A 13,442-nucleotide genomic window follows, 5' to 3' on the forward strand; every position below is an offset into this window, starting at 1 on the left:
GTAGGCTCGACGAAGTAAGTATAGATCTAGAAACGCATTAGACAACCTCCCAGTACAATTACTACGGTAAATACGGCGGACTCAGACGCCGAGATCTTCCGTCCCGAGTCTACTCGGTGGTGCATTCTCTTTATCAGACATATTTCATCACGGCCCGTGAATCAAAGAACAGGTAAGATGGCAGGAGGAAGAGAAGAGGAGAGAGTTCAATCCCATATCTATACAGTTGTATAATCACGTGGTTTATTCATGCTGACAAACTGAAGCATAAATTAATGCCTGAGGTATCAAAAAAGACTAACCACATTCATACTAGTACCAGGCTAGATAGACAGTCACGTGTGGTCTAACCCAACCCGGTTAGCCCGCCCTAGCCGAGCCCACAGCCAACGCGGCACAACCAAAGCGTAAAAATTAATCGATCGATTGCACCTCGAGCCCGCCTACGACAGCGACTTCGACACGCCAACTCCTCCGTCCCTGTCGACTTCTCTCGTCAATCACCGCAACCATGGCCGATACTCCCGTCACTCTGCGGACTCGCAAGTTCATCCGCAACCCCCTGCTTGCTCGCAAGCAGATGGTCGTGTAGGTTTTTCCCAATCTATTGTGCCGCCGGATCTGTGCGAAACGAGGTGGAAGAGGAGAAGGAGAGATCAACACAACAAGAGGAGGAATGAGATCAACACAACGAAAGAACGAAGGAAAACGAGAAGATCACCACCGTTTCGATCAGAAGAGATGGCTCGGGCATCACTTGGTTTATCTGGTTGGAATGCAATCTAATAATATATATACAGGGACGTCCTTCACCCCAACCGTGCCAACGTCTCCAAGGATGAGCTCCGCAGCAAGCTCGCCGACCTGTACAAGTCCAACAAGGACCAGGTCTCCGTCTTCGGCCTCCGTACGCAATACGGTGGTGGCAAGACCACCGGCTTCGCCCTCGTCTACGACTCCTCCGAGGCCCTGAAGAAGTTCGAGCCTCACTACCGCCTGGTTCGCATCGGTGCCGCCACCAAGATTGAGAAGGCCAGCCGACAGCAGCGTATGTCTTTGGATGAATCTGGGTATGGGTATCGGAGTGGACGGCTAATGAGATTCTTCCAACAGGCAAGCAACGGAAGAACCGCTCCAAGAAGTTCCGCGGTATCGCCAAGGTCAAGGGCCCCAAGAAGAGCAAGAACTAAGCGTATTGCGTCGGATTCCGGTGAAGGGCAGGGAGGTCCAGGTTGTTGTTGCAAGTGGACTCGAGCATGGACTGGGATGCGGTGGCGGTTACGGCCTGATCAAGGCTATGGCCCTACTGCTAGGTGTGATAATGACGGTCCCCTTGAGATTATCGCACCCATGACGACCAACGGGGAGACAGAAGAAATCAAAAAAATACGAATAAAGATTCTCTTGAGCTTTTGGGGTTCGGTTTTTCTTTTTTATTTTTTCCTCCGCAAGGGATGGGATGAAAAATAGTTTTTATTTAACTTGTTATTTCATGTTCTCACCCGACCTGCTTCAGTCTTCGCCTTCCCAATGCTTGTTTTCCATCCATGCAATACCAGACCTTCTCCTGCTTTAGGTCGAGTTGATAGCTCGGCAATGTACTGTTATGAACCTGTCATTCTTTGTCTGACATTCCATATCCATTTCTATCCATCTATCAAATCGATAGCTGTGTACCTGTAGACCCTCTCAGTCTCACTGCCACCGGGCCGAGCCACGGTGCACGTCCCTACCTCACTATACAACTTGACATGCAACGTACGTATCTATACGCATACAACTCAAGACATACAACATACCATCTATGCATAGAAAGAACATGATCAACCCAACAAAAGAAAAGAAAGATAAAAGATAGCTCCCACCACCATCTGCTGTGTCCCCCTCCACCACGCCATGTAAGACATACATAAGGATAAAGCTATCTAAGTAGTATGTTATATCCGACAACCAACCAATCCAGCAAGACCGCCGTCTACAACAACAAAACAGTCCAAAACAATAAAAAGACCTCATTAGTTGGGTAAAGTATAGGCTCCTACCTAACCACAGTAGGCAACACCTCCGGGATGCAATAGTAATAGTCCCTCTCATTAAAGGTAACACAACAACGTATTCCTTCTCACCTCCGCCCAACAACGATAATCATCATGTAACCCGAGCCCTCCTCCTGCCACGTCGGCGCATTCCTCGATCGAGCTTGGCCGGTGGAGGAGGGTCTGGGGCTAAACTGTGGGTATGGTTGTGTTAGGTAGGGTTCGGGAGTATTTCGGGAGTAGCGATCTATGTATATATGGTGAATTTGAGTGTGTAAAGGTGGGTAGTAGTTACATGAGGTACAGTGTTCTTTCTGTTTGATAGAATAGTGGATGATGAATGTATCAGTCAACGGAATATTAGCTGTTTGAGGTTAGAGTTATCTTCTTTGTTATCTGCCTGTCTGTCTGTCTCTCTTCCTCTCTATCTCTTTAACGGTGTCTTACATTATATTATATGATATATGACATATTACAAATACATCCATCCATATATCCCTCTCTCATATTATCATACCATGTTGGTTATTGGCTATCTGCACAGACTCCCACGCAGGTAGGTATACAATGTTTCAGTAGGAGGCACCGCCATTATCCTGGTATCTGGTACACCCATTATTGGTTATACATTAGACCACTAATTAGCTAAGGTACTTGAAAGAGTCAACCTAATAGACCCTAGATACTTACCTACCCAACAGGACAGACGCAGACAGACAGGTGGAGTTGGAACGCGCAACGACCGGTGAAACGGCTATTGCCCACGATAGATAGAGACATGCTTTGATTCTGGAGGCTGAACTCTGGAAGGCTGGGGGCGTCCATAGAATTAACTTAACATTATTTGAACAATAATTTAACATTTCTCGGGCAGATCTGGAGATCATAACTTTCAAACATGCTTTGTTCCTTTTTCCTCGTATGAGGTCAGTGGTTGGTGAGTCAAGTTGGTTGTTGTTGGTTGTTGTCCTTTGTTGGTTGGTGAGTTCAACCTCAGTTATATACGGAGTACCTCGGTATATAAAAACCTATTAAGTAGGTACTCAGGCCTCAATGGCGTCAGTCAATCAATGCAGTGGAGTTAGACCTACTCCCACCTATCCAGGGCTTGAATGGAGCCATGGATAATAATATGAGATCACCAGACACAATACACCGAGTCATGGCGATCCTTCTTTGTCCCCTGTCTCTCTTTTCTTTTTCCTTCCCCTACGAGTCTATGTCTGCGGTCATTCTCCCCCCCCCCCGAGGAGGATTAAGGTTGGTGCTAGGCTAGCAGGGCACTCGAGCCAAGAAGGTGATCAGTCGAATTCTGTTCCTATCCTTGTTCTTGTTCTTGTCTCTGTTTCCCCGCTGGAGTCGGAATAAACGGTTTGCTGGGGCGGACTTAAAATTGGAGATTCATCTGATCTCGTAATCTAATCAATTCGTTGGTCTTTCTTCGGTTCCACGTCTGGTAATATAGTCAATGGTCAGGAACGATCTGTCGGCTATTGTTGCGGACGGGCCGGTCCCATACTTTGGAGTTACAGAAATCAATCTTTAATAAAACAGAGGAAGATAAAAGAAGGTAGAGGGTAAGATTAAGAGATCATGATTAAGTATATCTTGGTCTAACCAAGTCGCAATGTAAGATGTTAGATGTAAAAACAGAAGGAAACCACCAACAGCCGAGGGAATATGCAAAGTAATAATAATTAAACAAGACAAACCCAACCAACAAGACAAAGAAAAAAAAAATGAAAAGGAAAGAAAAGACTAAAGAAGAAAAGAAGAATTAAAATCGATAAACCCTGACCCGGTGGAAATTAATTTTGCTTTTTCCCTTTATATTCAATCCCCCACAACAAGCGCCGGCGGTCCACGGTGTCTCACATTCCCGACGTGACCACCACTTCGTATATTGTACACGTCGATCAAAAGCCATCGGGGCTGCTCAACGCCGACATCGATGCTCGAGGGAGGCCAGATGGCGTTCGGCAGTCGGGCGCCGTGTCCAGCGTGACCGGGATGTATGGCTCGCCCGGCTGCGGCCCCGAGTGCTTGGGCCGCGTGTAGGGAAATCCGTTGATCAGGGTCGCCACGGAGCTTGAATCCCCCGACGTGGAGCGGTGCCGCTTCTCGCTGCTGCTATAGCCGTACAGGTCGGAGCCGGACTCCGTGGGAAAGAGGCGCTGTGCGTCGTGCGAGAAGGTTCGCGCTAATCGCCCGTGGCCGTTCCTGCGCAGCTCATCCCCCGGGTCTACCGAGTCGAGCGGTGCAAATTGCCCGCCTGCGGAAATCAGAGGCGACGAAGTCGGCACGAATCCAAGGCCCATGTCCTGTGCTGTGGAGGGGATCGGCTTCGTTCGGACAGGACTGGTGGTGAAGGCTCCTTCGTTCGTCGGTAGGAGCGGCGTGCGGGTGCGGTTTGAATTGAGACATTTCGTAGTCCAGGCGTTTGTTCTGTAGTCCGATGCGTGCGTCATGCCCATCATTGGCTCGGGAGATGCGGTCGAAGCCGGCAGACCCATCTGCAATGAATTTCGGCTGGTAGGGCTCGGGAGAGTTCGGTCCACCCCCTGACTTTCAGAAGGCATCGACGGTATTACTTGTGCCGCTGGTGGCAGATCCACTGACCCCGGTCCAGAAAATATATATGGATAGGCAGTCGGCGCCAAGTTCTCCGATTCTTGGTCCGGATATACCGTCCCGTTAGCTCCCCGGCTAGCGTGGAGGCTCGGACTCCATGTCTTCGACGCCCATGAGAAACCACAGAAATCAGCCAAGTCGCCTTGGGGGGTACCAGGAACCATGTAGGTCGGGGCTTGGGGGTGGTACGCAGAGGAACCGATATCGTATCCTGCCAACGGATCGGTGAATGACGCTCGACTGAACTGTTGCTGAGAGTCGACCGATCCCAGATCATAGCCCGATGGCCGTGCATACGAAGCAGTCCGCGATCCCAGATGTACCACCGGCTGACACACGCCATATCTCTGAGCCGGAGACACGGCAGGACCCATGATGGGATACGGCCATCCGCTGGTCTTGGTCTGCAATGCTGATGAATTAACCTGGGGTTTTCATTAGCCCATCTAGCTTGACATCTAACATATCAAGGGTCTAGCTCGACATCTAGCATATCAAGGATTAAGAAGACTTACCCGTAAGAACTGACAATTGTAATTTCCTGACATACGGCAGTTAGTGCAGCCTTGGCCATCACCGGCATCACCGCTGCACTTGATCTTTCTTTTGCGACAACGATTGCACTGTCGGTATTAGACTAGATCTGATCATATGACGAAGTTCAGGCAGACATACAGCAACTTGTATACGACGTCTGGTCGAGTTTCGAGTCTTCCCATCCAACTCCTGCGACGGACTGACGCAGTCGACGCTCCTGTCCAGTATATCCGGCTGGCTCCCATCCCGCATGGGATGCACCATTGGAAGACCATCTGGCTTGTGCTGATGCTCAAAGGCAAGCCCCTCTGGGGAGTAGTAAGGATGGGCCATGACTTCATCGATTAGCGCAGATGTAAACATGTTGTTCCGCATTCTGAGACTCACATAACGAGTCAAGACAAGAACCGCCAAAGAGAAAAGTATTTCAAAGATTCCCGGAGAAAGAAGATGAAGGAGTATGAATCAGGGATGAAGGTACCCAGCATGTTCTATCTACCTTTGAAGTATTGAAAAAGGAACCGGGAAACGATGAGAGGGGTTGCCTTTTCGTCGGAAGTAAGGTCAGATTTAAGCCCATGCGCCTGTGGTTTCTCTCGTCATTTGTCTGATTGCTTGGTTTGGATATTTTCTTTTTGTCCTTTTGTTTTTTGTTTTATTTCATTTTCCTTTATTTTCATTTGTTCTTTTTCTTTTTCTTTTCTATTTCTTGTTTTCCTTTTTGTTCTTTTTTATAAAAAGAACGAAATAAAAAAATATTGTCCTGTTGGCCGGTCAAAAGAAAGAACGATTTCGACCGATCAGACCCTCACCTGTAGAGTTCCAGAAAGATATAATGTCCCTTAATCCATTCCCTTCTTCGAAAATCCCCAGTTCGGATCAATTATCCTTTTTTGTTTTCTGTTTTCTTTTTTCTTTTTGTACTCTCGGTCATACCAGAGACATCATGCAAATTTCCGTGTTGCATCTTCCTTATTTCTCAATTCCTGTTGGTTGGTTCATCATGATTTTCTGTCTTGTCTTGAATCCTCCCCCAAAAAACACTCATCTCGGTTGGAAAACCCTCAGGAAGATGCTGGTGGAAAGGCTAGACAGTCTGAACGCCTGGGCGTTTAAGAGGTTCTGTTTCACAAAAGTAACGTTGCACGAGTTGAATATGGCCTGATAGCACGGAGGAGTCGCCATCGCGAGTCCAAGCTGGAAACCCCGGAGATCTCAGTCTGCCTTGCCAACCAGTGATCCTCGGATCATGCTCCACCAGCCCTCTTTGCTCTAGCCACAGTTTCAAAGGCAGATCATTCGCCCCTCCCAACGACCCGGCAAGGCTTAGATCGGAAATCAGATGAGGGCGGGTCCCAGAGACCGCTGGCAGGGCAGATCAGATCTCCGCTGACTAGTACGTTTGCAGATGGCTCCATGCTAAGATTGGGAGCGGAACGCACGATCATGGCCGATGTTTGCCCGTTAGAACGGTGGCCAGGTGGGGAGCCTATTGGTTCGGCTTGGGCAGTCTTCAGCGGTCAAACAAACTCTTTCAGAGGCCTGAACTCGGCCAGTACTTTTGGCACCCACAAAACTTGGTATTGAGCCGAAGTGAGATGTTTCGTGATGAGGGTGGTCTTTTTTTCTCTCACCACGATTTTCGGAGGACAGGCAACAGATGAGACTCACAAGGTCCCTGCAAACGAGATCGCCCCCCACCAGGGATTACACTGATGTTTCGGGTGGCTTTTGGGGCTCTTACATCTTCAAAATAACGCAAGACTAACGATCAGAGTGATCCTGGGAATGGAATCATGTAGATCATCCCCGTCCCGGCCCAGTCCCGATCTAGCCTAGTAGCTAAGCACGATTTAGGAAGGAGCTCTGGTGGAAGTTAATCTGACTAGAAGCCTCTTATCCAGGTCACCGGGCTGGATCGCTGGATCACTGGATCTGCATAGGGTCATCAAGTGGCGTGGAGCTTTTCCCCATTTCTCAGGGATTTTCTCAGGGATTTTCACCCGCGACACTAGAGCTGGGAGATGTGCCAGGGACCCCCCGGGCAAAAGAAATGAACAAATCAACACGAGAGGAAAGGGAAAATGCAAATGTGATTTGGGGAAAAGAGACGTAATTTGCCCAACGACCCTCATTTAGTGGCATCATCAACCAGCGATAGGTGTCAGGGACGTGGGGCCAAGGGAGATCCAGTATGCACAGAGTTCAGGGGTCCGAAATATCGTACCTGACGTAGCTGGTCTGGTCTGAACGAACACCAACCAACATTAGTTTGGCACCACCTCTGGTCTTGATTGGAACGGTTTCATCCCAGGTGCGTGTCAGTATTCCTGTGCGCCCAGTCAACTTGTTGAAAGAAACGAAAGCGCAGCCAGCGATACTAGCCGGGTTTGGGATGGGAAGCCAAGAAACGTTGACCACACTTGGGGAAATTTGAACCAGAATATAGCCAAAAGAAGGAAAACAAAAAAGGGGGAAGAAGGCGACGATTGTAATTGAACAAATGGATAGTCTGATAAGGACCAAATGAGAAGAAAGCGTTCTTCTTCTTTGGCATCCTCATCGCAAATTGTTTGGCTGAGAGTGGCTGGCGGTTGATATTAGGGCCAGCCTCTCCAGGCTAAGGACCAGTGAAACTCGTCCATCCCTCACTAGCGTCTCAGCCTGTCAATCACGAACGAGAGAATGGAGATAAAGAGTGAAATAAGAGGTAATAAACAAATATATAAAATAGCAACATAAAAGAATAGGCTAAAACAACATGAAACAGAGGGGAAATAATAGTAATAAATTCAAAAAATGCGTATTACAAAAGATAAACCAGTAGTTCTCATTGAAATCTCACCACGTGCATTCAATCTCAACAAATTAGTATGACCTTGGTATTATCAGTGCGGTTGGATCCTACGAAGCGTCAGTCACTGACGGCCAGATCAGCTAATCCATCGAGCTGCTGGGCATAAGCTGCAGGAGACCGCCCGTTATTTTCCAACGCCTCTGTTGTGAAACTTCCCAAAACGGAGGGGGAACGGGCCCAGCAGTACGCCTAGCCAAGTCAGGTCTATAACCCGAGGGCAGGCGAAATGGGGTTGCAGTTGTTGGTCTAGTACGGAGTAGACAGGGGACAGGCAAGTCGGCCAGAAATCCACCGTCCATATTTCCTCTTCTCTTCGCTTGTCGAGTTTGCATCATGATCCGCGTCATGATCCGCACCGATACAAACAGGCCCCGGAGCAGTGTCTTGATTCAGACCCATTGCTCTAAGCTGTCCGGGTCTTCCGGAAGATATGCCGTTGGGTTGAGAAGAATGGCCCGTTACACGAGACGGCGCCGGGTCAACCTTCCGATGGTGTGAACCCCTCGAAAGCATCGACGGATATCGCACAGGGCTTCAATCTTTCCCACGGCCTCTGTATGACTGTTACTAGTGTGAATTTACGGCCGCGACGTGTGGAAAAGCCCCAGGACGGTACGACGTTCCATCCCGGCCGTTGCAAGCTCGTATGGACAAGGTGGACAATGCCATTCCGAGGCTTTTTTTTTTATATTAGCGGCGTCTGTTATTTTATTAGCGATATGAAACAGATGATTGAAAAGGCCTAGAGTTTGATAACAGAGATAGCCCCTATGTTACTGATGGCAACCCGGACTCGATCGTTGATGTGGAAGTTGTACATTGGAGGTGAAAGAAGTATCTCGGTAGTCTCAGTTACTCACTAGTAGTAAGCTCAAAGCTGCCGTTGCTGCCAGGATCGACAGGCCAACCGATTGGGCGAGCGGCAGCGGCTCCGCAGTGACCTCAGGCTCTTCGCTTTTTCCCTCTGCTACTCATGATTAATTCTAGAATCTCACCATAATTGTCTTCACCTTTTGTTTATTATTTTCGGTCGACGTTGACCCTTGATTACATCCTTGTCTTGAGTCAAAGCTGCTCCTGCCATCCCCGAAGAGAGCTCTGTACCATCCCCATTTCACACGGGTCCGACCGTTAAACGCACCGCGACCCGGGTCGCATCGCCTGCAGCCACCTGACAAGCACCATGAGTGTTCTGCTGGAGACCTCCCTGGGGGATATAGTTATCGACCTTTTGGTTGACGAGTCGCCCAAGGCATGTGAGAAGTAGGTCCCCCTTTTTGTTTTGCATCGCACATCTGCACCGTGCCTTGAGAGGCAGGGGCGCATAGACAATGTCGAGTGGCTGAACGAGAAGACTAAGCAATCCGTGTTCTACCGTTCTAGCTTCCTGAAGCTATGCAAGATTAAGTATTACAACTTTTCGCCCGTCCACAGCGTCCAGAAGAATTTCACCTTTCAGACCGGAGATCCGCTGGCCGAGTCCCCTGAGAGCGATGGCGGGTCGAGCATCTGGGGCGTGTTGGACGGCCCTTCCAAGAGAACCTTCGCCCTCCCCGTCCCACCCAAGCTGAAACACGATGTCAAGGGCACGGTCAGCTTGGCGACTGTCGCTTCCCCGCACGATCCGGATGAGCGCATCGCGGCCAGTCAGTTTATCGTCACGCTGGGGGACAACCTCGACTACCTCGATGGGAAGGCCGTGATCTTTGGGAAGGTGGTGGAAGGGTTCGACGTGCTGGATAAGGTCAATGACTCTTTCATTGACGGTGCTGGCCGACCGCTCAAGGATATCCGGATCCGCCATACTGTTGTTCTCGACGACCCGTTCGATGACCCCCCCGGTCTGGTGGAGCCTGCGGAGAGCCCTGTCCCGTCCAAGGCGCAGCTAGCTACGGTGCGGATCGCCGATGATGAAGAACTTGACGACAATATGGATGAAGAGTCAATGGAGAAGCTCCGGCGAGAGCGGGAGGCACGAGCACAAGCCTTGACTCTAGAGATGGTCGGCGATCTCCCGTTCGCAGAGATCAAGCCGCCCGAGAATATTTTGTTCGTTTGCAAATTGAATCCAGTTACTCAAGGTAAGACGTCCCTGATTACTATATTGTTGATACCGTACATGCTTACATGCCAATGCGACTACCAGATGAGGATCTCCACCTGATTTTCAGTCGCTTTGGACAGATTCTCTCATGCGAGGTCATCCGAGACAAGCGGACCGGGGACAGTCTCCAGTATGCCTTCATCGAGTTCGAAAACCAAAAAGATTGCGAGCAAGCCTACTTCAAAATGCAGGGAGTCCTCATAGATGACCACCGGATCCATGTGGACTTCTCCCAAAGCGTCCGTCACCCCCACCTTGTGTCCCGTTGTCCGGCAACTTCCCTGGCTAACATACCCCGCAGGTTTCAAAACTGTCCGAGAGTTGGCGGAATGCCACTGTCACGAAAAGAAGCGGTCAGCGTGGTGGCTTCGGTGGCGTCGCAGGCCTCGAGCAGAAACGACAGTATCGGGCCTCGGACACGGCCACCACCACGCGTCCCGACGATGACTACGGGATGGTATTTAGAAAGAACGAGTCGCGGCGACGGTCCCCCAGCCGAAGTAGTCCCCCGCGAAAGAGCGCCCCTCGCGACCGACGGGGCAGCGGGAGTCCCCCGCCCGAGTCGCGCCGGCATCGATATCGCGACCGATCGCACAGTCGCAGTCCACACCGCGGGGAACGGAGCTATCGGGAGAAGGACCGAAGTCGATACGACGATCGTGATCGTGATCGAGACCGTCGCCGTGATCCACGAGATGATCGGTATCGGGACAGACGCCGTTGGTAGTTACAACAGCGCCGACAGCATTGATCAATCGCATAAATTTGGTAAACAAAGATATTGTATATGAACAATCCCCTCCTGTGATATATATTCATTGTATCGTACTCTGTATATTCTCACTATTTTCGAGAGTGGTCCTCCCAATAATCCACATAGTCCGTCAATAGTCCATCTGTTTCGCCAAGTGTCGGTGAAACCAGCCCCACCGGCTCTGCAATGGTTGCCCCGCCTCGATGTCGCCTCCAGCAGGCCAGGAAGAGGGGGGATTGGTCACTGCAATTCGAATGCGAGACAGTTGCCTGAATCGCGACCCAAAATATACACTGTAGCAGACTAGCCGTCTAACTGTTCTCAGTGAATGCGATTCTTTGGTCCAAGTATTGGTTCCAAGTGCAGAGTCGGGCTAAAAATAACCCATCTCCTGAGGTCAAACATGGGAAAAGGAAGAGCTGGAGTGATCAGCATACTAACTAGACGTGCTTTAGTGTGTTATACATAAATACCTCTCGGCCTAGACTAGAATATTCAAGCATTCACTCTCAGCTCCTTATCCTCCTTCCTCCCTCCATCTCACCTACTATTCTCCTCTTACTTTCCTCTGTCTCGCCTACCTTCCCATTCAGTCCGTGTCACATTCTCGGTCTAGAATTATTAACTATTCTTTTTTTTTCTCTATCTTAACAAACACAAGTCGTCCCCATGGCTGCCGCTATCAAAGAAACGGTCTCGAACCTAGTCAATAAGATTCACGGACAACCAGAAGATGCCCCGCGTGAACCGTCCGCCGAGGAATTCCAACAGCTGCGACAAAAATATGAGGCCGCCAACCAAGGCCATGTGTTTGCGTTCATCGACGAACTGAAGCCCCTCGAGAAGACCCTCCTCTTCCACCAACTGGCCAACTTCGACCCCACCCGCATCAACGAGCTCGCCGACAAGGCCCTCAACCCCTCCCAGACCCACGAAGAATCCGCAGCCTCCCTCGAACCCCTCCCCGACGTAGCCACCGCCTCCATCCTCGACTCCGATCCCAAAGACCTCCAGCGATGGTACGACGAGGGTCTCCAGCTCGTCGCGGACAACAAGGTCGCCGTCGTGTTGATGGCCGGCGGCCAGGGTACCCGTCTCGGAAGCTCCGCCCCCAAGGGCTGCTTTGACATCGGTCTCCCCAGCCACAAGCCGCTCTTCCAGATCCAGGCTGAGCGCATCGTCAAGCTGCAGCAGCTGGCTCAGAAGATCTCCGGCAAGCCGGCTGTGATTCCCTGGTATGTGATGACCAGTGGGCCTACGCGCAAGCCGACGGAGCAGTTCTTCGAGCAGCACAACTACTTTGGCCTGGACAAGAGCAATGTCTCTATTTTTGAGCAGGGCGTCTTGCCTTGCATCTCCAACGAGGGCAAGATCATGCTGGAGAGCAAATCCAAGGTACATAGCCACCGTCCAACCCACGCTCCCAGCCTCTCCCCAGACCTCTCCTAACGATATACAGGTCGCAGTCGCCCCCGACGGCAACGGCGGCATCTACCAAGCGCTGGTGACGTCCGGCGTGCGGGAAGACATGCGGGCGCGCGGCATCGAGCACATCCACAACTACTGCGTCGACAACTGCCTCGTCAAGGTCGCCGACCCGGTCTTCATCGGCTTCGCCGCCTCCAAGAAGGTCGACATCGCGACCAAGGTGGTGCGCAAGCGCAACGCCACCGAGTCCGTGGGCCTCATCCTGCAGCGCAACGGCAAGCCCGACGTGGTCGAGTACTCCGAGATCGACGAGGCGACCGCCGAAGCGGTGGACCCCAAGCAGCCGGATCTGCTCAAGTTCCGCGCGGCCAACATCGTCAACCACTACTACTCGTTCAAGTTCTTCGAGTCGATCGAGAGCTGGGCGCACAAGATGCCGCACCACGTCGCCCGCAAGAAGATCCCCTGCATCCTGGCTGAGAGCGGCGAGTTCTACAAGCCTGAGAAGCCGAACGGCATCAAGCTGGAGCAGTTTGTCTTTGACGTCTTCCCCATGACGCCTCTGGAGAAGTTTGCTTGCATCGAGGTCCGCCGCGAGGACGAGTTCTCGCCGCTGAAGAACGCCCGCGGGACTGGCGTCGACGACCAGGATACCAGCCGACAGGATATCATGAGCCAGGGGCAGCGGTGGATTGAGAAGGCCGGTGGTGTGGTTGTCACTGATGGCGAGGCTGTCGGTGTGGAGGTTTCTCCTTTGATCAGCTACGTACGTTCTCCTCCTCCATTGATTCATTTGGGAATATGAACTGACAAATATCACAGGGCGGAGAAGGGCTGGAGTTCCTCCAAGGACGCGAGATCAAGGCCCCTGCCGTGATCGAAAAGGAGGAATAGATGGGTACCCCACCCATTTCAATTTAATCCATGGGTCAACAGCATCAACAGCGGACACTGGCAGCCCAGTGATCTGTTTCAACATATAGCACGATGTTTATGTTTGGTAATCAAGATGCATATGAAGAGTATTAGTGATACACCTATTTACTGTTCTTAATTTTTTCTCTTTTTTTATTTTTTTATATTTTTTTTTTCCCT

General features: G+C 50.7%; 5 protein-coding genes across 5 annotated transcripts; 3 read left to right on the top strand and 2 right to left on the bottom strand.

Moving 5' to 3' along the window:
• The first annotated feature begins 434 nt into the window (after window positions 1-434).
• On the top strand, window positions 435-1,677 carry BDW47DRAFT_106661 (40S ribosomal protein eS24). The gene is made up of 3 exons (XM_024812822.1): window positions 435-588; window positions 801-1,048; window positions 1,114-1,677. Exons 1-3 carry the CDS (start codon window positions 512-514, stop codon window positions 1,188-1,190), a joined length of 402 nt encoding a protein of 133 aa, XP_024671719.1. The 5' UTR covers window positions 435-511; the 3' UTR covers window positions 1,191-1,677.
• A 2,191-nt stretch (window positions 1,678-3,868) lies between these two features.
• Window positions 3,869-5,975, bottom strand: BDW47DRAFT_36032 (uncharacterized protein). The gene is made up of 4 exons (XM_024818825.1): window positions 5,592-5,975; window positions 5,343-5,539; window positions 5,183-5,290; window positions 3,869-5,092 (listed from the first exon to the last, which is right to left on the bottom strand). Exons 2-4 carry the CDS (start codon window positions 5,535-5,537, stop codon window positions 3,953-3,955), a joined length of 1,443 nt encoding a protein of 480 aa, XP_024671720.1. The 5' UTR covers window positions 5,538-5,539; window positions 5,592-5,975; the 3' UTR covers window positions 3,869-3,952.
• Window positions 5,976-6,924: 949 nt separating this feature from the next.
• BDW47DRAFT_36008 (uncharacterized protein) lies at window positions 6,925-7,461 on the bottom strand. Its single transcript, XM_024818824.1, has one exon. It carries the CDS (start codon window positions 7,337-7,339, stop codon window positions 7,058-7,060), a length of 282 nt encoding a protein of 93 aa, XP_024671721.1. The 5' UTR covers window positions 7,340-7,461; the 3' UTR covers window positions 6,925-7,057.
• Window positions 7,462-9,072: 1,611 nt separating this feature from the next.
• Window positions 9,073-10,944, top strand: BDW47DRAFT_106666 (PPIL4 family peptidylprolyl isomerase). Its single transcript, XM_024812823.1, has 4 exons — window positions 9,073-9,324; window positions 9,445-10,142; window positions 10,208-10,404; window positions 10,467-10,944. The coding sequence occupies exons 1-4, from the start codon at window positions 9,245-9,247 to the stop codon at window positions 10,890-10,892; spliced, it is 1,401 nt and encodes a 466-aa protein (XP_024671722.1). The 5' UTR covers window positions 9,073-9,244; the 3' UTR covers window positions 10,893-10,944.
• A 375-nt stretch (window positions 10,945-11,319) lies between these two features.
• BDW47DRAFT_106671 (UDP-N-acetylglucosamine diphosphorylase) lies at window positions 11,320-13,402 on the top strand. The gene is made up of 3 exons (XM_024812824.1): window positions 11,320-12,314; window positions 12,379-13,113; window positions 13,170-13,402. The coding sequence occupies exons 1-3, from the start codon at window positions 11,589-11,591 to the stop codon at window positions 13,239-13,241; spliced, it is 1,533 nt and encodes a 510-aa protein (XP_024671723.1). The 5' UTR covers window positions 11,320-11,588; the 3' UTR covers window positions 13,242-13,402.
• Window positions 13,403-13,442: the final 40 nt, after the last annotated feature.

The sequence above is a fragment of the Aspergillus candidus genome (genome assembly GCF_002847045.1).
Source record: "Aspergillus candidus strain CBS 102.13 unplaced genomic scaffold BDW47scaffold_25, whole genome shotgun sequence".
NCBI lineage: Eukaryota > Fungi > Ascomycota > Eurotiomycetes > Eurotiales > Aspergillaceae > Aspergillus > Aspergillus candidus.